The sequence below is a fragment of a genome, unplaced genomic scaffold (genome assembly GCF_019419815.1).
Source record: "Pyrus x bretschneideri cultivar Hongxiangsu unplaced genomic scaffold, Pyrus_bretschneideri_v1 Contig6, whole genome shotgun sequence".
NCBI classification, from domain to species: domain Eukaryota; kingdom Viridiplantae; phylum Streptophyta; class Magnoliopsida; order Rosales; family Rosaceae; genus Pyrus; species Pyrus x bretschneideri.
In genome coordinates this window covers 9,058,661-9,085,497 of record NW_025999798.1, presented here as the reverse complement: position 1 = coordinate 9,085,497, position 26,837 = coordinate 9,058,661, and the positions used below count along the sequence as shown (strand labels likewise).

The 26,837-nt window shown below is 36.0% G+C and overlaps 3 protein-coding genes and 1 long non-coding RNA gene across 5 annotated transcripts; 1 reads left to right on the top strand and 3 right to left on the bottom strand.

Moving 5' to 3' along the window:
* Positions 1 to 8,194: 8,194 nt before the first annotated feature.
* Positions 8,195 to 10,442, bottom strand: LOC103943573 (F-box protein At3g07870-like). Of its 2 annotated transcripts, none has more exons than XM_048572370.1 (3): positions 9,103 to 10,439; positions 8,438 to 8,618; positions 8,195 to 8,346 (listed from the first exon to the last, which is right to left on the bottom strand). In XM_048572370.1, exons 1-2 carry the CDS (start codon positions 9,651 to 9,653, stop codon positions 8,498 to 8,500), a joined length of 672 nt encoding a protein of 223 aa, XP_048428327.1. In that variant the 5' UTR covers positions 9,654 to 10,439; the 3' UTR covers positions 8,195 to 8,346; positions 8,438 to 8,497. The 2 variants fall into 2 exon arrangements, with proteins under 2 accessions (XP_048428327.1, XP_048428328.1); XM_048572371.1 differs by having other exon boundaries at positions 8,231 to 8,331; positions 9,103 to 10,442.
* A 3,072-nt stretch (positions 10,443 to 13,514) lies between these two features.
* On the bottom strand, positions 13,515 to 15,281 carry LOC103943574 (peptide methionine sulfoxide reductase B5). Its single transcript, XM_048572372.1, has 3 exons — positions 15,123 to 15,281; positions 13,962 to 14,118; positions 13,515 to 13,857 (listed from the first exon to the last, which is right to left on the bottom strand). Exons 1-3 carry the CDS (start codon positions 15,230 to 15,232, stop codon positions 13,699 to 13,701), a joined length of 426 nt encoding a protein of 141 aa, XP_048428329.1. The 5' UTR covers positions 15,233 to 15,281; the 3' UTR covers positions 13,515 to 13,698.
* Positions 15,282 to 18,273: 2,992 nt separating this feature from the next.
* On the top strand, positions 18,274 to 25,507 carry LOC103943702. The gene is made up of 4 exons (XM_018646550.2): positions 18,274 to 18,929; positions 19,398 to 19,621; positions 24,417 to 24,515; positions 25,054 to 25,507. Exons 1-4 carry the CDS (start codon positions 18,912 to 18,914, stop codon positions 25,289 to 25,291), a joined length of 579 nt encoding a protein of 192 aa, XP_018502066.2. The 5' UTR covers positions 18,274 to 18,911; the 3' UTR covers positions 25,292 to 25,507.
* On the bottom strand, positions 21,409 to 23,366 carry LOC125471674. The gene is made up of 3 exons (XR_007253773.1): positions 22,709 to 23,366; positions 21,808 to 21,882; positions 21,409 to 21,721 (listed from the first exon to the last, which is right to left on the bottom strand). It is a non-coding gene; the product is annotated as an uncharacterized LOC125471674 (long non-coding RNA).
* Positions 25,508 to 26,837: the final 1,330 nt, after the last annotated feature.

The window sequence follows — 26,837 nt, the reverse complement described above, 5'->3', positions numbered from 1 at the left end:
CTAAATATCAATATATATTATGTAACAATTCGAAATGAGCATTGCTGGAAATTGCACTTAAAGATAATTGTAATCTAGTATGTTTAGCCAATGGACAAACCAAACACTTGGCTGCGTCATAAATTAATTGTTGTTCGAAAAGAAAAATAAAGTAGACACTTTGTTGGATGTGGATGCCCAGGACATTAATGCCAAAGGCCAGGAGAAGGTGAACGAACAGAATTGCAAGATGCTTTCTTGGTTTGATCAAGATAGCAAAGCCTCTCTGGTTCAGTTCCTTCCCCAATCATCTTTCCAGAACGTAGGTCTTGTATTACACAACCATGGTTAAGAAAAGCAGTGATACAAAGGAATTGACAGGTGTATTTGCTGATGGAAATAATGTTTAGTTGAAGGGCTGGGACGCACAAAACATTTTCAAGAACCAAACTACAGACAAATATGATTTGACCAATAGGAGTAACATGAGCTATGAAACCGTATGGAAGTTCAACGGTTCTATTCTTCACAGGATTCTCCAAATCACTCTCTCTCTCTCTCTCTCTCTCTCTCTCTCTCTGAGTCTTCAGACTCTTCAATGCTGCTATTCGCGAATTCCTCCAAACCCAGAACTCTCGTGCATGCTCGCACCTCCCCATCGCCACCTTCTCCTCGGCGTTGCATTGTCTTCGCAATTTTGACATCGGTGTTCTGGAAATTGATTGGTATTTACATTGTTCATATTATTTAAAATTCTAAAAATTTGATACTTTGTTGTTGTCGACTTTTGGCGCCTTCTATACTGTAGAATCCAGATTGTTTATAAACCATGATCTCTTTGAAATTCAAAGACATTGTTTAGTGTGTTTTATACAGATTGGGTTGAATTTGTACCTCATTTCTCTCCAAGATTCAACTGGTTTGCGTATATGGAAGTTTGGCTTCTAATTAATAAGGAGAAACTCAAGATCGCAGGTCAACGATCCCACTTCATTGTTCTCACTGGAAACCGAGATGCATCTTCAAGGGGGAGCTTCAAATGTTGCCAAAACTGTGATGCATCTTCCTTGATGCATTTTGAGGTAAAAAAACCGAAGCAAATTCCAACCGAACTGACAAAAGTGAATTGAAATTAAACGGTACCAAACTAAACAGTAATTTCGGTTCAGTTTTGGCAAAAAACTGAATTGATTAAAACTGAAGCCAATCCTAGATGGACCGCGATCTCAATATCTAAACGACTTATTCGTAAAACTCTTTTTATCAACTAAACAAATGTTAAAATGACAATTTAGTCTTCTCTCACAAAATAAAATCATAAGAAGTATCACTAAAATCAAATTTTGCTTTTTTATTTAAGACCTTAGCCACACGTGATATCATTTCTAATTTGAAAAAAGAAAAAAAATCCTCATTTTCTATCTCTCTTTCTTTCTCACATTGCTCTCCAACCTCTCTTTTTTATATTATAATTTTTTTCTTTTTAAAATTTTTATATTTACGCACATAGACTTATTTGTTTTTAGTAATATGAATTCAACTTTGATATTCTCTTATAAAAGGCGCAAACTCTCGTTTTTTTTTTTTTTTTACAAACGATACTGTTAGTGAGTTAAACTATTAGTTGTTAGGAGAAAGTGATCGGTGAGGATCAAATTCGCACCAGGATGCATAGGCATGATTACTTCATCTATCACTACTGTAAAACATCATCTCCAAACTCATCCTTTTATTTCTAAACCATCAAATTGAATAAATCTAACACAAAAGTACAATGAGAAAAAAAAGTGGGGGTAAATTACACTTTACAACCTCATGTTTGAGGTCTATTAATGCCTCATACAACATCTTCAAAACATTTCACTTTCATATCTCACGTACTATTTTATTTCAATATAATATCTCCGTTACATTTTCCATCCATTAGTCCGTTAAGAGATGATGTGGCTGCCACATTTATGCCATGTGGCTGCCACGTTTGTGCCCTGTGGCTGCCACGTTTGTGCCATGTGGCTAAACACTTAATAAAAATTTTAAATAATTTAAATAATTAATTTTAAAAAAGAAGAAGAAAGAACCCAGAAACCCATTCCACCCCCCTCGACCCATCTCCCTCTCCTCCACTCTTCACCTCCCTTCTCATCCAAAAACCCACCCCCACTGCTTGTTTAAAATAATTAATTTAAAAACCAAAAAAAAAAAAAAAGAACCCAAAAACCTATTCCACTCCCCCCCCGGACCACCTCCCTATCCTCCACTCTTCACCTCCCCCACCATCCAAAAACCCACCCTCGCTGCCTGTTCATCTTCCGCCATCGAGCGGTCCCTCGCTGTCATAGGTATCTCCTTCTTCTTTGTCCCTTCATCTCTCTCTCGCTCCCACATCTTCATCTCCACCTAAGAGGCTTGTTAACTAAAGATGGTGTTACAGATGTCCCTGAAATTGGGGTCCCAATGTTTGAACAAATTGAAGAATGGATGAATGTGCAGAGGCCGTTGGAGCCTCTATGGCCCTCGAGGCTTACCATTGTCGAAAACGACAAGAACTTCACTGAGGGATCGAGATGGGGCTCTTTGATTCGAGTGCTTGGGGTTTGAAAATCACCAAGCACAAACTTGTGTTTGTTCCACGAGAAATATTGGGTCATGGTGGTGGTCTGACGTCGACGGGGAACGATGGTGAAGCTGCCATTGGAGTCGTCTGGGTGCGTCGGGAATCATCGGAGAAGACAATGAACGATGGGAGCAACCACCGGGAAGGTGGGGGTGGGTTGGGATGGGGTGGGTCTTTGGATGAGAGAGGAGGAAAAAAGTGGGTCGAGGGGGGGATGGGTTTTTGGTTCTGTTTTTTTTTTTTTTTTTTAATTTTAAGTTTTTATTAAGTGTTTAGCAACGTGGCACAAAATGTGGCAGCCACTTGGCATAAATGTGGTAGCTATGTCAGCTTTTAACGGACCAATGAATGAAAAATATAACGGGAGATATTATATTGAAATAAAATAGTATGTAAGGTATGAAAGTGAATATTTTAAAGATGTTGTATGAGGTTGTAATAGACCTCAAACTTGAGGTGCTAAAATATAATATACCCAAAAAAAGGTGTATCTATCAATTTTTTTTTCCTCCCAATTTCTCAAAGGTCAAGTCAAATGGAGTAGAATATAATCTTAAATAAAGTAAAGATTAATTCCCATTTAATGCACACACGTACAGTAAGAAGGCAAGAATATAGATCATGAAAAGGTAAGCACGAACCACATGGCTCTGACGTAGCAAAACCTTAAAAATTAGGGCTCTGATAAACTCGAACAGGTTGTACAAAATATTAATTTTCTCAATGTATTTCTTCTCCATCACGGGAAAGTACATACAGGAATACATTAGGGTTACATTGACTAGGTTATACGTGCAACTCCAGAGTCCAAATCAGAGTGTGATCTAGCCACACGGGGAGAACTCCACACGAGAGGCGCATCTCAAAAACGTATAAAATAAAACTCTCTGACCTCCTACTGTTTCTCTTTCGTTTTCTATATCACAGACGATCAGGCTGCGGCAGTATAGTAGTAGGACGCCATGAAGAAGTTATTCAAGCTAAGAAAGAGAGCAGCAATTAAGAGAGCAGCGATCGGCCGTAATAAAGAGGAATGGCAGCAGCCCAGAGGTCCTTGCAGAATTCAACAACTTCCAGAGGGTGTAGACTTGTAGTCATGGCCATTCTCTCAAGGCTAGTCTCCATCAAAACCATCCTTCATTACAGATTTATTGGATTAGGTTTTAGCGTTGGGACCAATGTATACAAGTAAGGATGGGCAACAGTTATAGCGAGCGGATAATCACGGTTATTTACCCACAACCGTTTAAGCTCTTACCCGCATAACCGTTTACCCGTTGGCTAGGATGTATGGACACGGACACGGATACGGAGATACGATACGATACGACACGGGGATACGTTAAATTTCTAAAAACGAAGACACGATACGTCAAGGATACGACAATTAAAAATATATATAAATAAATAAATATATCTAAAATATTATAAAATAAACATTCAAATTTATTACCCAAACTTAAATTTATTTTAATAAACTCTAAACAGAAAGATAAGCGAAAATAAGCATACAAAATATAATAATAATATTATATACAAAAAGCAAAAGGGGCTTTAAGTTTTTCCAATTTACAACAGATGAGCTAAAAGTCATTGAATAAGTCAAAGCAAAAGAATCTTTTAGCTTCGAAGTTGAAAACAGAAAAGCAAGCTTCCTTTCAGTTTCAGAGATGGGTTCTGGGAATCAGATTGAGCTTCAAAATTAACAAAGTGAAAATGAAGTCGAAATCTCTCACCAGCAGTTGCAGATGGAGACGATGGAGATGACGGAGCAGTTGCAGACGGAGACGATAGAGACGACGGACGTACGGAGCAGTTGCAGACTACAAGTCTGATTTCTGAGGTTCGAAATCGTTTTGGTTTTTAGTCAAACAATCGTTTTAGTTTAGCTAATTTGAATCATTAATGATTCTGTGCGGATTTATTGGATTTTTTTCTCTGAATATCCTCTGATTTAGTTTGAAACGTATCCAAAAAGTATGATACACGTATCTCGACAGTATGATACGCGTATCTCATCAATAAACAACGTATTCATTCGTTTGGATACGTATTGGGCCCGTATCCAGGCGTATCCTATGCGTATCCGTATCCTTGCGTGTCAGATACGGGATACGCTAGCTTTTCCCCGTGTCCATGCATCGTAGCCCGTTGGGTATTTGCATAAACGGGTATATCCATACTCATAACCGTTTATAAACGATTAACTATACCCATAATTGCATACCTGTTTACTCGTTTACTCTCTTTTTTACCCGTCTACCTTTTTTTATTAACAACTTGAAAATTGAAAAAGAAATTTGTCATAATTTTCTTTTTCTAAGAACTAAACATCATTATAAGTGCATTTAACATGCATTTTTCGTATTAACGGGATATTATTTATGAATATATGTGATGCCTCTCAATTATTTGATGGTCAATCTATTACAAGAATCATGCATGGTTGTAGGCTAATTAATATTCTTCTATATATATATATATATATACATATACATATATAACTACGCATCAATCTGCTAATAAGCTAAATTGATAAATATTTAGATTTTTATTTAGAAAGATATGTTCATCAATCTAGGCCATTTAATCGGTTTCTAATTGTTGGGTCAACTATTTATTGAAAACTCAAGGTCAATTAAATTAATATATATAGGTACACATCAGCCAGCAATAACATGCTTCTAAATGCTTAAGGTAATTATTATCTTGAATACTAGATGATTCAAAGCTCCAAAATACTCAAAAACAAAACTTTCGAACACTCTAGTGCTTTAGCACGTTTAATCACATATATTAAACATAGGCCCGTTCATATCAACTATATTTTTCACTCAAGTGAGGTGTGTGTGTATCATAGTTTTAAAAAACACTAGACGCTAGTCGGATAACGGACTAGGGCCTAACGGCTAGGTGGGACTTAGGCGAATTAAACAGATTTAGTAATAATATAAATATATAACTAAATATTGAGATATGTTATTTATTAAAAAGAATAATTTATATATGTAATTTTGTAACTTAAGATTTTTAGTATATAATATGGTTTGGTGTTTAAAAAAATAATACAACATAAAAAATAAAAATAAAAAACCCACGAGCCCTAAACTGCTCCCACATCACTCCAATCGGTGGAACTCATATGAAAAGATTCACTCTACCTCTCTCACATTACCCAAGGTTTCAATCCCATATCAAAGATTTAATATTGCCAAAAATATTTAAAAAAAAAAATCAATTATAATATTTAATGATAGGTTTAGCGTGGGCAATGACAATAAATACAGAAAAGTGGTGCACATTACAATACCTTTTTGACACTTTGGAAAACGGAAAGCCTTGTATTTTGGGTTTTTTATTCCATTTCCCCTTCATCCTCTCTCACATCTTCTCTCCTATTTGGTTCTTTTTCTATTTCATCTTCCTCCTCATTCCTCTTCAAATTTTGTTCTTCTTCGAGTCTGGCTTCGCGAGAGCTTGAGTTGCGTATGCAAGTCTGCTTAAGCCAGATAACATGATTTAGAGCAGTGCAGAAGACAATGACAAGAACTGTGCATAGATCCGAAGAAGAGAGTTTGAAACGAAAGTTGCAAAACCAGCGGCGGAGGAAGACGTGATTCAATCCGCTAGACATGTCGCCTAGCACCGCTTAGAGCGCCTAGACCGCCTAGGGAGTGCCCAGACAGCCGCCCAGCTCCCTCCCGATTTCTCTAAATGATTTGCCTCAAATCGCATCGTGCCTTCACCGCCTAGCGTCTAGACGGTTGCCAAGAGCAATTTTTAGAACATTAATATATATATAATAAACAGTTATGTATTGAGATACTAAACTTAGCTAGAAACTAATATATTTTTTTAATCTTAACAAAACGTTAATTCTTCAAAATGTTAGGTAGTTATTTGAAATGTTTAAGTTATGATCAATTTAAAATCACCCGTAAAGATTGGATAGACTATCCGGACTTAACATTATGCTTTTGCTATTTACTTGTTTTACGAGATTATATCTTTACCAGTTAGTAATTTAGTATAGCACAATGCATACCACAAGAGCCTAGAGGTGTTCAAAACTAAAGTATTCGAATATTCGGGCCGGATCATTTTGACGTATAAGAATCATTGGGCCATCGATGGGGCATGTTGTCTTACTTGGAATGGTAAAAGATATGAATAAGAATGATGCCTGATTATTTAAGTACGAAATGAACAATTATCCTTGATGATTTGATACCTAGTTGTTCAGGTAAGTTTAACGTGAGAGACACTTACTTTTATGTACATGCAGAATATGTTGGAAACGAGAATAATACACATTTTGCATATGCGTTGTTGGTAATGTTAGATCATTCACCCAGTATCAAAGAAGTTAATGGAATCTAATCTTCCATCCTTAAATAAAAAGATATTGACTTTCAGGTATTTTAATTTTGATTTTTACTTTTATATCATGTTCATGACGATAGGTGATTTTTACATACTTTTTAGTTCTTCACATTCCTTCAGATTGAATAAATCAAACAAAAGTAACGGATATGATAAAACAAGATATGTACGAGACTAAAATAAATGTGTTTATCATTTCTCATGATTCATGAATGAGAAAGCTTTCCATCGAAAGAATTGGCTGCCATCACGGTCCTTTACCATTCAACAAAAGTGTGGCCTTATTGACGCGAGCTTTTCTATACATACTTGAGTGCACTTATTATTAAGGTTTTTGTCACAAATGGTCTTTGAGATTGATCAAACTCATCATTTTAGTCCATCATTTTCAAAATCAAATGTTTCTGACATTCACTACCTCACATCAATTTGGTCCTTCCGTTAAGATCTCGTCAACTATTCCATTAGTTTGTACATGAGACCCACAAATCCAATGAAATAGTGATACGTGGATTAGCAAAATAACGGTTTTTATCGCAAATGATCCCTGACATTGATACAACTCTTCATTTTGGTCTTGAAGTTTCAAAATTGATAAATTTGGTCCTTGACTTTCACTACCATACATCAATTTAGTCATTCTGTTAAAATTTCATCAATATTTTTCGTTTGCGTGCTCAAGTGGTCCCATAATCCAATTCTATGGCTCCTCATGGATTAATTATAAGAAACTATTTTTTTTTAAGAACGAACCAACAGACGATTATTCCGTGCTGAAATTTTTCTTGCATCCCACAAACCCAATTGGAAAAAAAATTCAATCTAATTCAATTGAAAATTGATAAGATTATAACCCACTAGAAAGAATGAGGAGTAAGTTCAGGAGACCAAGTACTTTAGTGGTGACATGATGTCTTCCTTTTCTTTTCTAGCATACCATGATGAAGACAACGATGACTTTTTTTCTTTTAGTTTTGATTTTTAGTTTCTTATCTTACTTTTAGTTTTAAATCTTCAAAAAATAATTTTTTATGCTTAATTCACGTGACGCCATATGATTGGATTAGTGAGACAAAAAATATTGATGAAACTTTAACGAAATGATTGCCACTCTTTTCCTATGATTCATTTTGTGGGTTTTAGGTTTCTGAAGGAAATTGGAGATTTTGAAAGAGAAGGAGAAGTGAATTTATGGAAAAGTATTTAACAAAGCAAGTTATGATCCTGAAGAATTTTCAAGAGGAACCAGTGCTGGAGCATCGTAGACACATCCGGAACACATTACCGCTGAAAACATAACCCAAGTGCTCATTGCATAGAGCACACGGAGCCCCTGCCCTCCAAGTGAAATCCGGCTGAAAAGAGATTGTCTAGGAAAGACACAGTAACAACCATCAGATGGATTCGAGAAAACAAAAAGTGATCGCTAGGAAAATAGACTGATGAACTATGAGGACTCACGTTCGCAGAGGATTTCGTGGTTGTTGGAAGACTTGCTTCGAAAGAAGGCCAGGCACGGCCTTAGTTAAGTTTTGTAGACTTGTGGTGTTGCATCTCAGAGGCAGAATCATAACTCCCTTCACGAGGATGATCAGAACTCTCTTCAGCAGGAAGATTGTCGCGTTTCCTACAGCCTTGCACCCTGCATATCATATAGTAAGCATGCCAAAATGAGTTGATATAATTCCCGACAAACGTCTCAGACTCCTCCCTAAACATCCATGTATCGTACAAATTTATGGAACACAATAGTTCTGCTTTTGCTGATAACCATTGCCACTATGTTTTGATATGTGAAAAGAAAAATAAAAAAAAAAAAAAGATCATCTCGAATTTAACAAAAGAAAATGAACAAAACACATATATTAAACAAAATGCTCTGTCAAAACCGCCTGAAGAGTACTGATCGGCCATAGAGATTGGACCATATCAAAACATTTCAAAATGCAGAGATATTGACAGAAATTAAGTTGCAACAGAGTTCTATATTTTCAAAATTTCAAAGCGTGGATCATATTTCTCAACATACACATCAACTTCCACAAATTGAAAGCAAACAGTAAACTTGTAACCGAAAAATGCAATTAAATCTATGCATGTATATAAGTGAAGAAAAATTGCAGTACCTCTTCACCTCCTCTGCCCTTGAAACATTATAGAGTGAAACAAAGCAGGGACTGTAACCAATTGCATGAAACTGATTTCGGGTCTTAGTAATCCTAGTTTCTCTGAGACTCATCCTTTTCTGGTTATAGCAAACCACAGCCCAATCATTGTAAGACATTACAATTTCCCCATTTCTCAAAAACACCATGGGTTCATACAAATCGCAACTAAGTTCTCTCGGATACAAGTTTTCGATAACAAGAGTTTTAGTCCAAGACTCTCGGATACCATACTCCCTCATAACCCACATAACAAATTTACTAGAATCGTCCCCAAACACACACAAAACGAGACAACCTTCCAACACTCCCAACTTCAAACAGTCTGAAATTTGCTTCTCCAGCGGTCCAAAGTAGCTCGGTGGGGCAATTGCCTGAAACTGTTCCCCTTCAAAGTTGAAGGAATTTATAAGCTCAGAAACATCGCTACCACGAGAAACCCAATGCAGAGCTCCATGAAGATAAGCATTGAAGGGCAACTGACAACCAAGGCTCCCAGAAGCACTTCCCATGCTTCTCCGAACCCCTGTACCAATGATGTATATCTCAGCTTCATAGCTGTACTTATCATTCCTGATGGGTTCACTCAACGGAACAAACGTTTGCAACGCCTTATACTCGTTAGTCCCAACACTAAATCCAAGTCCAATGGAGGTAAAATTAGGCCTAGCCCTATCGCTCCGCGGCACGGTGATGAACTCACCCAAAATTGGATTGCAGACATACAAAAGGTCCCCTCTTTCGGGTCCGGACAAGCAAACTAAACCATTGCAAGAGTTTATCAGATTAAATTCAGAAATGGGCAGGCTAAATTTGGGGGTAAACCTCAGTTTTTCGTAGCGAAAGCGAGAACCGGAGGATTCCTCAATCCGGGTAAAATCGAGCCTTCTTGTTATGCTTTTGGGAGGGAAGGTCTTGATCACTCAAAGAAGGGAAAATTGAGGGTCGGAAATTAGAGTAAGCCAGGATTTGCAAACGCACCTGCAGTCGAAGAGGGTTTTGATGGGAGCCTTGAGAGGATGTCCATGACTATAGACCGCTGGAGGAGTTGAAATTTGGAGGGAAGTCTGGGCGGCTGCCATTGCCGTCGTTGTTGTTGTTGGTTGCGGGCCGTCGGCGGTGGTGTATCTGCTGCTGCTGCTCTTTTGTTTGGATTCGTGGGGCTTTTCCCTTTCCTTACTCTCGGCATTTTTTATTTCCGGCGGCGGAGGGAAATGAGGAGGCAATTCGCCGTGAAAGTGAGAGGTTGGGCCGGTGTCCTTCACTTGTGCGCTTGGTTTACCAGTTGGACTAGTAAAGACTTTCGAGTTTCGAGTCAGCAATTTTTATATTATTTTATTAGATTAGAAAGTACACGAAATTCGAATCTCAACCGTAATGCAAGAACAACGCTTTTTTTCCACGTTTGTTTTTAAATTTTCGTTTTAACAACAAACTAAAGTGCAGAGCAAAAGCAGCTTGATCTGGGATGATGAAGACTTGATAACCGAATAATTTTCACGAAGAATAATTTTCACAATGAAATGCTCGACGGGAATTCAGTTTGTTTTCCAAATTTCCCATCAAATAATTGCTTAAACTTGGCACTTTTGAGGCCGATTCTACGGTACCTACATGCACCTAGTACCGATGTTTTTTAAGGCCGTTAGATCAAACCAACTTTCCAATGTGCAACGGCACTCAGTACCTGTAGGTGCTGAAGAAAAATCACATTTGACACAATCCAATGTTGTTAGAGCATTCCCACCGTAGCAAATTGCTCGGGGGACAGTGTCCAAAACAAAGGCCCGAGGGCCGGTGGTAGGCCTCCAGCGTGAGGCAGCCCGGTGGAAGGGGGAGGCCCGAGCAAAGGGCCCGTGAGGGATTGCCAGCCCTTGAGCCCGAGGTGGGAGTGACGCAAGGCTAACGCCAGGGTGGCGTCAGCGTATTATTTAATTTTTTTTGTGTCAGGCGCGTGCACCCCACCCGCGCGTGGGGGCGCGTCCCGACACAATAATCAGAAAAAAAAGGGTTATGTCAGTTACCGTTGGGAAGCCACGTGGCTTCCCACGGTGCGTTAGATCCTAACGGTCACTTAATGTGGACCGTTAGATCTCAACAGTAAAAAAAAAAAAAATGTCAGATTTAATATCCACCGTTCGATCTGAGATCAACGGTGGATATTAAAATGCTTTATAAATTAAAAAATAAATGAAAAAATAGTTTAAAAAATCTGAAAAGTTACCGTTGTGACACGTGGCACAATCTGGAGCGTTGGAATTCAAATTTTTTTATATTCAACGGCAGAGATTAATTAATTGAATAAAAATTTAAAAAAAATTGTAAAAAATTCAAAAAAATTCAAAAAAATATCTGAAAAATCTGAAAAAAATTGTAAAAAAAATTGTTTTTACTTTTCTATAAATACCTTCTCATTATCATCTACCTTCACAACAATTTCATATTTTCTCAACTACTTTCAATCACATTCCTTTCTTTGTCTCAAAGTTTGAATCCATTTTTTTTCAACAAAATGACCACTGGTGCAGGTACGAATTGGTCGCTTATTGAAGATGTTGCGTTGTGTACTAGCTGGGTTGAAGTTACTCATAATTCGCTTACGGGTAATGAGATGCAGTTGCGAGAAATGTGGAGTCTTATTCATACCAATTATCTTGAGAAAATTGGTGGGAAAAGAACCAAAGAATCGATGTCCAGTCGTTGGAAATTACTTAGCCAATCGTTTAGTACGTGGAGAGACGCTTTGGCACAAGCTAGTAGTAATATTCGAAGTGGGGAAAATTACTCGGATATGGTAACAAGATATTATTTATTTGATACCCAAATTTACATTATAATTATTTGTTTGTATTATTTATTTGTTATCTATATAATTTATTATTTATTGTTTGTATTATTTATTTGTTACGTACAAAATTTATTATTTATTGTTACTTATTTGTTACATTATAATTATGTTGTTTGTTACATTATAATTATGTTGTTTGTATTATTTATTTGTTACTTATTTTCATTAAAATTAATGTATAATATCACTTACATTAAGAAAAAAAAATGTGTATATTTAAGGTTAAAATAGATTCGATTGCTCCGCAAAACCTCATTAATGTATAATAGATTCGATTGCTCCGCAAAACCTCATCAGGGACTCAAGAATGATTGATTGCCTCATCCTCGTTATCTCATCCACTTGGTCTGCAGATGCTCCATATGCAAGCATCCGCAAGGCAGCAGTAATTTTTTGCTCCGGCAGTAGACCCATAGCACCAAAAGCATCTTTTTTTTGCACAAAATAAGAATCATGGTTGCAAACAGCAATCATGATTTTGTTGAACAAATGTCGTTCCATTCTAAAACGACGTCTAAAGTACGTATCAGGGAATGCATTATTAGGAACAAAATAATCATCCAAGAGTTCCATACCTCGTCGTTGCCTGCTTCTATCAAGGTTTCCGGAACGGCTGGGCCTGGAGATCTGAGCCGCAACTTGGATGACTCGATGGTAATGTGAGGCTCTGCCCCTTCTTACTTCGCCATCTCTCATTTGACGCTCCTCATCTTCTTCCCTCTCATTTCTTACCCCCTGGTGATTGAACATTGATTCTGATTGGTTAAACAAGTCTTCCTCTTCCTGATTCAATTCCCACATCATCCTTGAGGAAGAAGAAAAAGACATTGAAAGAAAGAAACAGAAACTATGAATATTGATACTGATTTTTGTGAATAAGGAAGCAGAAAGTATGAATAATGATAGAGATCTTGAGAATTTTGGTGTGAGATTTGTGAAGATGGATGGTGGATTATATAGAGGATTCAGAAAGGATTAGGTTCTGCATAATGCCACGTGACATGACGTCATTCGTTAAAAATCTGATGGAAATCTATCATCAAAGATTGTTAACAGATTATGACACGTGGCATGCCGTCATTCGTTTAAAATCTGATGGAAATCTATCCTCAAAGATTGTGAACCGATTATGACACGTGGCGCGACGTGATTGGTTAATAATCTTATCAGAAATTCATCACCAATAATTGTATTATTTTGTATTATTTAATAATGATAATGACACGTGGTGCAACGAGAACGATTAAAAATCTTATCCGATATTACATTTAAAATTATTTTGTATTAATTTTATAAATAAAAAAAATACTAATATTTTATTGCCTATTGCCAGGGCTATAGAAGTGTAACGGTGGAGATGCAAAATCTATTGCTAGGGCTACTTACTGTTCATTAAGGGCAATTACTGTTCATTAGGTGGATTGAATAGTGTATTGCCAGGGGGGAGGGCTCCAACGCTGGAGTTGCTCTTACAGGTATAGGCGGGAAAAATTCATCCATGCAACACCCCCAGGCCATGAAACAATAAACTAAAACAAAGAGGTTTTATTGGCACTTTAGCTTAAGATAAAGTATCATAACAAGCGACTCACAAACAGTGCATTTCAGATTAACAATCTTTGTCTTTTCTTCATACACGGCAGAAAGCGCATTAAGGTTTAAGCGTACGAAAGCAGCTTGATCTGAGGAGACGACAACCTCAAAAGACCTCATAGTGCAGACGTTTCAGGAACAAGCTTGATGGAAACGCTGTTGACACAGTGGCGTTCATCTGTCGGCACCTTGTGCCCTTCCCCTTTAAGAACATGTCCCAAGTGACCGCCGCAAGCTGCACATGTGATCTCAGTTCTCCTCCCATCTGGGTCAGGCTGAAGTACATACATAGTTGTTTCAGTTACATCCAATGTCAGCAAAATGCATTAGTTAAAAACAGTAACAAACGACATTTGCATTATCAGCAATAGGAACGCACCGATCGGTTTATGGCTCCAGGCAGACCCTCGTAGAATGCAGGCCAACCGCATCCGGAATCAAACTTGGTAGCTGACTTATAAAGTGGTGTCCCACAACCAGCACATTTGTAAACCCCTTCTTCAAAAACCTTGTCATATTCCCCAGTGAATTTTGGCCTGCACAAATCCAACCGTAAGCAAGTCTAACCTAATCAATTCACACATTGTGCAGATACTAATATCCCCCAACATTGTAATCAAGGCGAGGGGATTATATAACATGTATTATATTGGTAACTGGTCTACAGGAGTAATTTCCTCTTTAATCTATTTCTATTTATACATAAATAGGGGAAATTTGAAAGATTTGGGAAAAGACTCTAAGGTACGGAGTTCTGGGAGCTAACGGACGACTTGACTCAAAACCAAGCGCAAATGGCATTCTAGAAGTCATACAGCTAACCTCACTAAGAGGGATAAGGCTTTGTTGTTGTTATTGTAGCGAAATTTTAGTCATGGTAAGGACTTTTAACCAAATTTTGTATCTTTCTGAAACTTGACCACTTGATGATTCTCGAGTGTAGTTCAATCACCGCTGGAGAGGCCTTGAATGGGATCTTAAAAGAACGAAAAAAAGTGTAAAGGTCCTCAATGTGTTAACAAAAAACGAACATAAAAACTAAAAACTAAAAACGAAATGATTATCAAACGGCTCTTAGTTTTGCAAGTAGACTAAAAAACAGTTGAATACCACTAGTAAACAAGTAAACACTAAAACCCTTCATGGGTCTTCTTCTACCAATTGGTCACAGATGCTACTTTTCTGTGGCTAACAAATTATTAGACGTGGAATTTTTTGTACAACCTTGCAATTCATAACATGTTTTTATGAGTTAAATCAACAAGAACACAAAAAAATTATCAGAGAAACGGAAGATTTAAACACAATATTGAATATTCCATGCAAGAACAACAAAATCCATAGATTTCTTCAATCAACCAGACCAATCACAAAATCCAGAGAAAAGATCAGTACCCGTCAAAATCCAAACAGCACATCAGACATAGCTAAATAGATCACAGTATAAAATATGAAGACCATAATTAGAAATAGGAACAGGCAGAAAAGAAGAGAGAGAGAGAGAGAGAGAGAGAGAGAGAGAGAGAGAGAGAAGAATTACTCAGTTCCTTTCTCGCGTAGAATCCTGAACTGCTCCGGGGAGAGAACAGCCCGCCATTCTTCCTCAGTTTTCTGAACTGGCCCTGGTGGTGCAAGTGCGGGTGCAGCCATGTCCTTCACTCTCCTCACTGATTTTTTTTGATATAGACTTATGTGGAAATTCCAACATTGAAAATGGACGGAAAATCAATCAAATCGCCCGTTAGATCATCTCCAGAAGATTCCAAATTAGTAGAGGATTTTCGTCGAAAACAAGGCACACCAAATATCAGAGGTCATTTTATTAAAATTAGTATATACTTATCATACATCTAATTATTTGTCATATATTCTTTCACAACTCTGATTAACTTTCACGTTAAATATTATTTTTTTAATTTAAAAAAAATAACCAAAATTAAGTGAAAAAACATGTGACAAATGTTTAGATGCATGATGAGAAATTTTTTTTAATTATTAAATTTTCTAGCTGAGTGAATTGATTAATTATTAAAAGGTAATGCTAGTCACACTTTTTATTTTCTCACACTCCTTATTTTTTGTCGTTTGATCGAAAGAATTGAAAAAATTTATAGTACAAAAATTAATAAAAACATGTGTGAGAAGTAAAAAAAAAGTGTAAATAGTATCACCCATTATCTTTTCTTAAAAAAATAATCACCACTCATTATTGAATTCAAAACATTTAATAATCAATTTAAATTAATTTAAATATGCTATCAATTTTGAAAGTAAAATAGCTATTGTTACCTGCACTTTGCCGCGAGATTAAAAATTTTATGAAACATTATGGTTAAAATATATAAAAGATTATGCCGTAGAAGATACTATTAGTCTATTGCATTGGAAAAGTTAGGAAGATTATTACATACAAAATATTTAATTGATACAATCCACATATAACTTTTGGCTATCTATGCACAGAAAAGATTATTCTACTAAAGTAGCTTATGTGGTTTTCGGTTGATAGTAGTACTTGTATACAAACCGACTACAAAAAGTTGGGCTATTTACATGCACAAAATATAAGGAATATTCTTTCATTGGCATTAATAAAATATGACAAAAGTTGTCTACTGGAACACCAAAGCTCCCGTCCAGGACTCTTGATTGTCAGAAAAGCAATTTAAACCAATTCAAAGACCAAAACCCTTTCAAAGCTCCGTCCAGTACTCTTGGTTGTCAAAAATGCACACAAAGCTTCCGTCCAGTACTCTTGATTGTCAAAAAATGCACACAAAGCTTCCGTCCAGTACTCTTGCTCATTTCTAATTATGAATTCTCTTGGGACTCCAATCTTCTTATCCCAATAAACGACAAAATGAGACGCATCTGCTGTTATGGGGGTGATTGTGGTAACCCAATTTTCCTATTATGCTGCGTTTCCTAACTTGCCTTGCAACCAAGTTTCTACAAAAACAGATTGAATTCAAGAAAGTAATTAAACCAAGGCATAAGAGATTATAAGAAAAAGTACATAAAATATAAATCATATATACCACTTATTATACTACTTTGTATTCCGAATGCACCTAAAAATATATCGATTTCTAGTGAACGTTCAGTTCCAATTAATCCCACTTTAGTTTCTTTCAAACCCTTCAACTTATCCTTAACTTTTTTTTAACAACATCATAATTAAGAGTTAGCTTACATCACATCCTTCAACCAATCCCATCCATACCATTCATAATCCCAATTTTACCCTCTTAAAACCCTTGAACCTAACCTTGACTTTGTTTTTACAGCTTAGTTTCATTTAAAAGCTTATTTCTCCACAAAATCATAATGAGTTTCTGTCTTACATCACATTTTAAACTCTTGATAAATTAATCTACATCTTAAATCAGAAGGAACCTCCAAATCTGGAAATATGAGTAAAAAAAATGTTTAGTAAAAGAATATGCCAATTCTAATTAAGAACTGTTAATCAACATATGAGTTTTTTCCAACTTCAAACACAGAACCAACAGCAAGAATCCAATTGGAAATAGAATAGACCAAACAGACCATGAAGATTATACAATCAGAAGATATATTTGAAGGAGAAGAGTTCATTACACAGTGTGATGACAGCCGAGTAGCAACAAAAAACTGAAAAGAGCGAAGAACTTGGCCTCAAATTTTCTCTAGAATAATTGAAGGAATAAATAAACTTCACATGTAGGAGTGATGATGTTATTTTCTCTTAAAATACACTATTTCTCTAGACAAATACACTATATCTCTTAAAATATTAAAAATAAAGTATGCGCATTTTATTCATATTTCTATTCATATCATAAACGTAAACCTCAAACCACAACTCATGGAACATCTTTTCTTATTAAACCCTAGAACACATTTTAAAAATTTTAAAATAGTTCTCATTTTTTGTTTTCTTTGCTAAATTCATTCATTTAAATTCAGTTTATAAATTTTCACATCAATCTTTAGAAAGTAATTTTTCATGTAATAATTTAAAATATGTTGTATAAAACATACCTATTGCTTCCACTTAAGAGAACTGATAACACAAAATGAATTAAACTGGGAGGTTAAAGTAAGTTCTCTTACCAAATAACTAAAGCCAAATTGACACAGTATCAATGTTGCATTTTCACAGGTACACCATTAGCAACGTTTCTTTCGTGATCCAAACATAAACATGAATCAATTAAAAGCGTTAAAAGATGGGCAAACGTTAAACATTGGAAAATGACATTGAAAAAGAAGCTATGTTAAATATTGCAGGTATTATATTTACAATTCTATTTTTAAATAAATGAAAATATATTATTATGATAATAAAATGCATAAACATTTTATTTCCTTGCAACTAATACAACGATACATAAAACACACTGCATTCAATTCGGAATGTGAAAACAAATAATTCTAAAAATTCTAATTCCTTTCTACCACACGAAAAATCCAATTACTCTGACTTGAAACAAAGTAACTCGGAAAGCATTATACTTTATCATATTTCATCCAAAAATTGTCCACAAAATAAATATTTCACCGAATCAAAAAGAACATCAAAATATTATTGAAAAGAAGGTACATCTTAAATTTCGAATGGCATTCAATGTGTTCTGGTTTCTAGTTTCTTGATAGACAATAAATTAAATCCTCTTAAATGTGTTCTAGTTTCTTGCTAGGTAATAATATGTGCATGCATTCCTAATATATATTATCATTTAGGAATTTCTATCTTTAATTGAAGAGGAAATAATGTATGCATGCATTCATGTTAGCATATATCTTCTCTATAAAACCATGATTTCCAAATAATGTCAAATGGATTATAAGTAATGTAAGTAAGTGTTAGAATAAGGGACTAAAAGCATTGTGCATAAATATGTAAAAACTATAAACATAAAACATGTACAGAGTATTTATACAAAATATTTAGTAGTTGTTGACAACTCCAATATACATATATAGAGTTATTCAAAATATAGTTGATCCTATTTTACTGATGTACTTTAAAGAATATAGTGCTTTGACTACTGAGTAGTGATTGGCAGCTAGATCCTTCCAACCCATCTGAATATAGTGCTTTGACTACCGAGCAGTGGTTGGCAGCTCGATCCTTCCAACCCATCTCATCCGGAAGGAATACGTGAACAATGCTGCATCCCTCTGTTTGTAATGATAATCTGAGTTGGGAAGGAAGCCTTTCACCAGCCTAATGTAAAAATAAGTCCAAGCAAATAAGGAGTAAAATAATTGCGACATGCTGTGCAAAGATAAGATGCTAAACGACATACGTTGTTTGATCCAAAAGCGCTAGTGGCAATTCTCGATGAGGCACCACAAACAGGTCAGGCTTAAACATTATCTCATTTTGTATATACGCCAAAATCAGTTTGTGTTGATGAACCATAATCTGATTCTTATTCAATGCACAAATAATAAATATACAAATCTGTTAACCTTTAGTTAACCCTGGACATGTGCTCGGAAGAGGGCTCTTCCAATATCCTGAAATCATGTCAAAAGTTAGAAAGGAGTAAGAAAAAACTAATGTAAGAGTTAAGGATAGGCAAATACTCATCGGTTATGGGTAACCGCGGTTATCCGTCCATTTAAATTTCGCGGTTATGGTTATGGGTAATTGTTTAGATAATTAAATGGTTATGAGTATAACCATTACCCGTAAAATTTAAATGAACGGTTATGGGTATTAACCACGATTATAATGGTTACCGTTTACCCGTTTATTTTAATAGATATATAAAATTAAAAAAACAGAAAACCTAATTTGTAACCTTTTCGTTCTCTCCGCCAGGACGCCAGGACTAGACTCCGCCGTCCGTCAGCCGCTTGTCTCTCTCTCCGCGGTGCTCCCTCTCATCTCTCTCCTCGCTTGTCTCTCTCTCCTCCTCGCTGCTCCCTCATCTCCCTCGCTCATCTCTCTCTCCTCGCTGCCCTCTCTCTCATCGCTGCTCTGCTCTCTTCCCTTGTTGCTCATGTCAATGCCCCATCTCGATCTCCCCCCACCCACCCTTCAAGGTGCGTTTTACCCTCAAATTTCTTACTTAACCTGATTAATTACTGATTTGTTTGTTAATTTATTGAAAATCTCTTATTTTTAGGGTTTAGTGATGCAGGGTATTGTTTAATTTTTTTGATTGAAAATTAGGGAAGTCATATTACTGATTGAAAATCATATTCCAATTGAAATGAGGGAAGACTGAAAACTGAAGACTGAATATTCTGATTGAAAATATTGTAAAACTAGGTTGATATTTGTAAAACTAGTTTGAATTCACAAACTAGTTTGGAGTTACTCTTTATTTCTGTTTTTTTACTTTGGAGTTATTGGTTTACCATTAGCCTTGATAATCTCTATTTAGCGTAATTTTAATCTTTATTCGGCCACGACTTCTTCTATATAAACCCTAGAGGCAGCTCTCCTCATTAGTTTTGATGAACCAGAAAATCAATACAGAAAACTAGGCAGCATATTTCAAGCATTCAGGTAATTCTGTTATCAGAGGCTTGTCATCTTACCATAGATTTGACATTTTGGGCTATAATGGTGATGTGCATCATAGTAGCTAGGTGATGAATCTGACTGGTATGTTTAATTCACTTTTAAATTGCTGCCATGGGAACCGGTTGTGGACCTGTGGTACGAATACGATGTATAATCTGAGGTCACATTCACTAGTTATACATTACTTAATGCGTTCTCTTCTAGCTGTCCTTTTTTATCCTTCATACATATTTCCTCCTATATGCCAACACCTCTGGTTAAAAACATTTCTTTTGGAATACTAAGTCAATTTATACATTTCTTTTGTAGGCTTCTCTTAGTGACAACGAGTCGATAAGACTTTGTAATTGAATGTGCTTAAAGCATTAGTGTTTGAAAGGGTTTAGTTTTGAAATATTTTGAAGCTTTGAATCATCTAGTATTCAAGATAATGACTCCCTTGAGTTTTTAGAAGCTTCACTTTGTAATCATATGGATGTTATAATTGAATACTTGCTTGGGTATGGAAGAAAAATATGTTGAAAAAACATGAATTTTCTTTTCAATATGCTTGCTCAAGTAATGAGAGGTATTTTGTTAGTAAAAAATCAATTATTAGCAAATATATTATATTACCTTGATTGATTAAAACTATCGTTCGTCTTTATTATTTCAATTATCGGAGTTGTATACAATTACGGTTAAAAAAAATACGTAAATAGGCACAAAAAGTGGTAAATGGGTTAAAAAATGAATAAATGGGTAAACGGGTATGGATAAACAGGTATACAGTTACGATTAAATGGGTATGCAGTTATAGTTATGGTTAATCGTTTATAAACTGTTATGGGTATGGGCATAACCGTTTAGGCAATTACCTAACGGGTAAACAATTATGCGGGTACGTGTATAAATGGTTATGGGTAAATAATCGTGGTTACCCGTCCGCCATAACCATTGCCCATCCCTACTAAGAGCTTTGTAAAATTGGGGCAGAGCATATTGCCTTATAAGGCCTCTTTTAAAATAGGTGGACCAAGCTCTGTTGCCATGGTTTCATCATCCAATTTGTCAACCATTTGAAAAATGAAGAGTCAGTATCTACATAAGTAAAATCTGAAAAGTAATAGCAACAAATGAACCGGTTGGTTTAAAACAACATCTAGCTAAGACAACATTCATACCTCCATATAAGTCACAACTTCTGACATAAAGAACAGTGAAATAAGGAATTCCTATCAAAGTTCCTTTTCGGAGATCCACCAGCCCCTCTCGAAAATCCCACTTCTATGAAAAGGAAGTTAAGGCACACTATAAAATGTACTACAACAGCTTTTATCAAAAATAATATTCTAAAAAGCTAAATGCTCGAAGAATCTAAGAAGAAGCGTGAAACTAATACACAAATACAATGCATATATAGGGATTGTCCAGAGATCACTGAAAACTATATGCTTGACAATCTTTGAAGAAAAATATTATTGGAATTATTGCGTACTTTTCCTTTACATGTACACCAAAAGCTCTCTGACACTTGCATGAGCAGAGCTCTCTTTTGGGTTCTTTCACCTTAAGGGCTTAATCTAAGGAGATTGTTGTTTTGTGGTTGCCTAGCTCTTCATAAGAGTCTTTCACTTGTAATATCAGTACACACTTTAATCAATACATATACACATTGAAATCTAACAGAGTCATTTTATCAAACAGTTAGTAAGAAAACCTGGAATATGAAGACTTAGACAGTCAAACAGAGCCATCAAAGATGCTTACTTCCCAACCTCTAAAGCCCCTCAATCTGCATTCCATTTGACGCCAAAACAGTGAGAAAACAAAAAAAAAAAAACAAAACAAAAAACCAACATCAACCAACACAACAGCCCAATTCAAAGGTTTCTCCCACAGAAAATTCTACATTACACAAATTTATTTAACTAGAACCAAATAAAATTATAACGTTTAATTTAAAATTGCAGTGATGTGTTAACAGAGACTAAGGGAGACTAAGGGAGTGTATTCAATTGGGATTTTAAGAGATGTTAATTCTTTTAATGAATTTAAGAGTATTCAATTAGAATTTTAAGTAATTCTTTAAAATTCAATGTGTATTCAATCAGGATTTTAAGATAGTTTATTAAAATTCTTAAAAATTCAACTGTATTCAATTAGAATTTTAAAGAAGTTTATAACATTTTAGGTATATTTAATTAGAATTTTAATTTAAAGAATATGAAAAAGTTAAGGAATTAAAAGGTCTTGAAAATATTTTGTAGTGTATTAAAATCCTTAAGAATCCAATTAAAATTTTAAAAAGTTTATAACATTTTAGATGTATTTAATTAGAATTTTAATTTAAAAAATATGGATAAGTTAAGGAATTAGAGAGTCTTGAAAAAAAGCGCTAAAACAAAACACCACCTTTAACGCCCTTTTTCTTTTTCTCTTCAGCTTCTTCGATTTACAGCCCTTTTTTTCCAGATTTTGCTTCCCCCCCCCCAAAAAAAACAATTTTTTTCTCTTTTGGCTGCTCAATTTACTCTTAACCAAGATTTTTCAAGAATCAGAAAAAACCTAAAAAATTCTCAAACGCACCCAAAATTTGAAGCTGCTTTAATCCAACTTACCATGAAATTACAGCCACTTGCGAAACCTTCTTCAAATGAGGACGGAACCGGCAACACAGATGCGTTTCTCTGAAAATTACTAATAAAACTGGAATCGGCGCAGCTAATGGAAGACCAGTGGAAGCCAACAAAGAAGGTCAGGTTTGTGAGAAACAAATGGAACCCAACCATTCGAAGATGACTGACGCGTTGAAAGACGATGGCCGATGAAGGTTGGTTGATGAACACGTGGGCAGCGGGGACAGAAGCTTTCATTGACGAATCAGGTCATGCAACATTTGATTTGAACTTTTTGTCATCGGTTATGTGATGCGGCCCGTGTAACTGAAGGCCCGATAGTTCCAAATGGGCTGAGTGGGGTTTGAATATGGCCCATTCTCCACATCGTTACTTCGCGCTTCATGCTTTCAAGTTTCAAAGCTCGGAACTTGCTGGCTTTCTCTGCGACTTCAAAAGTTTGAAAAAAAGGAAAGAGAGCAAAACCATCTGCAAGAGAAGACACACTCTAACCACACAAATGTAGGCAAGGCGTCAGGACCAACAGGACCGCCGGGATCGTAGCCACTTTTCGGAAACTTTGGCTGCGGTCGGCCGCCTTCGCCTTCTCCTCCGACCACCCCTCCTTTTTCCGTCGCTGCTCCGCTGCGTTCTCCGTCCAGGTTCGCTCTCTCAAATTTTGTTCATTGTTGCTCAAATGGGTTTCTTTTGGATATTCGAAACCAATCCAACGTATCAATCTTTTTATTTTTTTGTATTTTACTCTCTAAGAATTTCAGATATTATATTTCACTTTTTCTGGTTTAAGCATACGACAGAAATTTGGATAAATGGGCAGACTTTTGTGCCCAATTTTGTACGAGTAGAAGAGTTTTTTTGAAGAAAAAGAATGCGTTCGGGTGATCGAGTTCAAATTCTTGGGTGCTTGTTGAATCAAATTCTATAAAAATAGCTCATGTCAGCTTTCTAAATCTGTATATCTTCTTTGGGTTTAAGGGCTATGTGCAAGTCTGGATTGATTTGAAAGAGCATTGTAAAAATATATGATTGAATAACAATTGAGCGATTGGGTTCGGTTATGTTAGCGGGGGCTGAAGCTCTAGGTCCTTTGGCCTTTGAAGGAGCTCGTTCTGCTGCGAGTCATCCCTGCAGGAGTCCCAATGCAATCACAAAGTTATTGTTGTATGTTTAATTTATATGCATATGTCATAGCAAAATATGGTGCTGTGATATATTATTGATGTATGAATGTGCTGAGTCACATATAAAAACCTGTGATTGAATAGTCATCGAGCATTTGGGGTTGGTAGAATATTATTGGTGTCTATTTGAACATAGGGGGCCTGAGGCTCCAGGGCAGCTGTATTCTCCTCCCTTAGGCTTTGAAAGAGTTCGTCCTGCTGCGAGTCAACCTTACCCATCTGCAGGAGTCTCTAGGTAAGGACAGCCCTTGTTACAGTAAACATCTAAATTCATTATTATGTTTTTCACTTGGTGTTGTTTGATTTTTGCCATATGTGTCTGTCTCAATGCTGCCACATTCTTATGGTGTATGTGTAATTTATGACACGTCATAGAAAAAAATAGCGTTGTGATATATTATTGATGCATGAATGTGCCTGAGTTATGCTTAAACACCTGTTACTGAATAGCCATTGAGCATTTGGGTTCTGTTATTTATTAAAAACTTAATGATTTTATTTCATCATAGGCGGCCTGAATCTTCAGGGCAGCTGCATTCACCTCCTTTGGCTTTTGAAGGAGCTCGTTCTTCTGCAAGTCATCCTTACCCATCTGCAGGAGTTCATAGGTACGACAACGCCGGTAATTGTACATACATTATTTTGAGTTTAAGATGATTTGAGAAAACCAATTACAATTAGCATCTCTTCTACCCCTTGGTGAGTTACTTTTGCATGTGGTCTTGGGCAATAGAGTGCTTGAGGCTTGTCTGTGTAAAGACAAACACCAACCTATAAGCTTACTGTAGCTTTAAACTAAGGAGCTGGATATACGTTTTGCACGTTTTGACTATAACAGTGTACAAATATTAGTTTTTTCTTTTTTCCTCGTTTCTTTTGAAAGATATACTAGCCGTTGTTAGATGTTTTTTAACTTTATCAAACAAGCATCCTCTGTAATATAATGGTTGTTGTGTATACTTTTCTGATACATGGACAGACCTTTATGTTTAGCAATGGCAACGTGATTCTGTGCTTTACATTTTCATGTATGCATTTATTCGCATGTAAGTCATTTCTGTTTAATTTAACTCCTGTGTTTTATTTTGATTTGTCAGTGGTCCTGTTAAATCAGAAATGTCATAACTCATATTCTTTTGCTTCCAGGTCCACAGAGTCTCGTTCTACTTGGGATGATGGGCAGAGATCCTCCTTTAAGAATTATGATACCCAAGCACATCAAAGGCCACCTGCTGTCACATCATTTATTGTTTCTCGTAATTCTGGAACTAGTGTTACTGCCAAGGTGCCCAGATTCCAAGACACTAAGGGGATCAGTTCGCCACCCTTTCTGTCTAAAGATGTCAATTTTAGAAATTCCACTCAAGGTGCCCGGAAAGTTTAATTCCTTTCTTTCTTGTTAGTTTTTTCATTTTGTTGTCTGTGTTTGATCTTGATGAATTTGCACTTATTTACATAAACTGCATTATGCCAACCTAGTGACTCTAGCTGTCAGAAGTGTGCTTACTTTTCTGCGAATGAAACTGTATTATATGACTGCAAACCTTTTATTTGGCCAGTGTATCAACTTTAGTGATATGATCTATGCTCGTTATATTGATCCATAATGAGGTTAATATGTTTTCTTTACCTCTTCTGAAATGGATAGTTGGTTCGCATATAGGCATGTATTCACCTCTTCTGAAATGGATAGTCGTCGGAAGTTACTTGATCATTGACACGCATCGATCCCGATATCCGAGGGACATCGAGATGGCCACGTGCTGGCCGACCCTCGAGGATGACGCAAGCCATTTAATGAATGCATATGCTGAGAACATGTAAATCATGCGTATAAATTTCGTTCCAACTACATAAAATAATATATTAATATTCAATTGCCAACAATGATAAAGATACTAATAGTGCATAACATGTTGAGAGCATATATCTAATTCAGAATACAACGGAATGTGTTATTACAAGGATGTCAAAGCAGAGATGAAGGTACGATATCACTGGTAGGGGAATACCTCGTAACTCGGATTGTAAAACCTCGTTCCTATATCCTGAGGGGGTGCAAAACAAACATGAGTGGACCAAGTTGATATATATATATATATATATATATATATATATAAAATACTGAAACAATTATCAACATACTAACCCCCAAAGTTTTATGAAAACTCAATAACATAATATGTAATAGGTTTTTCCAAAAACCCTAGTATGCCATAAAACCTTCATTAAACATATATTGTATAGTGTGCTAACTTGTGGTATCAAATTGCGTGTAGGTACTATATTTCTCAGTCCGAAGCCAGTGCATATATCCCTCGGCCTAGAGCCATCTACATATATCTCCTTGGCCCGAAGCCATCTACATATATCTCCATTGGCCCGAAGCCATCTACATATATCTTCCTCGGCTTGAAGCCAGAACAGTGACCGCTAGATAAGCGCAAAACATTGAATATAATATTTCCAAAAATAGGTATATATATCTCAAAACATCTTTATGGCATATGGTCATCCATCATATATACTACAAAGAACAATAGTTTGATAAAGTATGGTATTCCAAAATATTTTCAGTAAAGCATGATAATCATATAATGTAAATCCAATTTACTTATAAAATGTTACCATTAAATCATGCTTTTCATGTATGCATATCTACTATTAAAACATGCATTTTAAAAAGGGTCCACTCACAGATACTTCGTCGTCGAAGAGCCGTACGAAATAGGAATGATGGAATCGCCGCTAATAAATGCACCTAAGCACATAAAGGGTTCAATTAATAAAACTATACTCAAAGGATTGAATTTCGGAAAATAGACGTCATAAATGGATTCAGGATGTCAAAAAACATAAAGGGGGACCTCGAGTACCCCCACACACCGTCGTGGGTCGTCAGAAAAGTTGCTAGAAAATTCTCCAACACC

Coding starts and splice junctions, on each gene's coding strand:
- LOC103943573 (XM_048572371.1), bottom strand. CDS start 9,653: ATGGGAAGTGCTTCTGGGAGCCTTGGTTGTCAGTTGCCCTTCAATGCT. Junction 8,619..9,102: donor AGGGCAGAGGAGGTGAAGAG/GTACTGCAATTT, acceptor TATGATATGCAG/GGTGCAAGGCTGTAGGAAAC.
- LOC103943574 (XM_048572372.1), bottom strand. CDS start 15,232: ATGGCTGCACCCGCACTTGCACCACCAGGGCCAGTTCAGAAAACTGAG. Junction 14,119..15,122: donor CTACGCGAGAAAGGAACTGA/GTAATTCTTCTC, acceptor GGATTTGTGCAG/GCCAAAATTCACTGGGGAAT. Junction 13,858..13,961: donor CTGGAGCCATAAACCGATCG/GTGCGTTCCTAT, acceptor TATGTACTTCAG/CCTGACCCAGATGGGAGGAG.
- LOC103943702 (XM_018646550.2), top strand. Junction 19,622..24,416: donor CCCCCCACCCACCCTTCAAG/GTGCGTTTTACC, acceptor ATTTCATCATAG/GCGGCCTGAATCTTCAGGGC. Junction 24,516..25,053: donor CCATCTGCAGGAGTTCATAG/GTACGACAACGC, acceptor TTTTGCTTCCAG/GTCCACAGAGTCTCGTTCTA.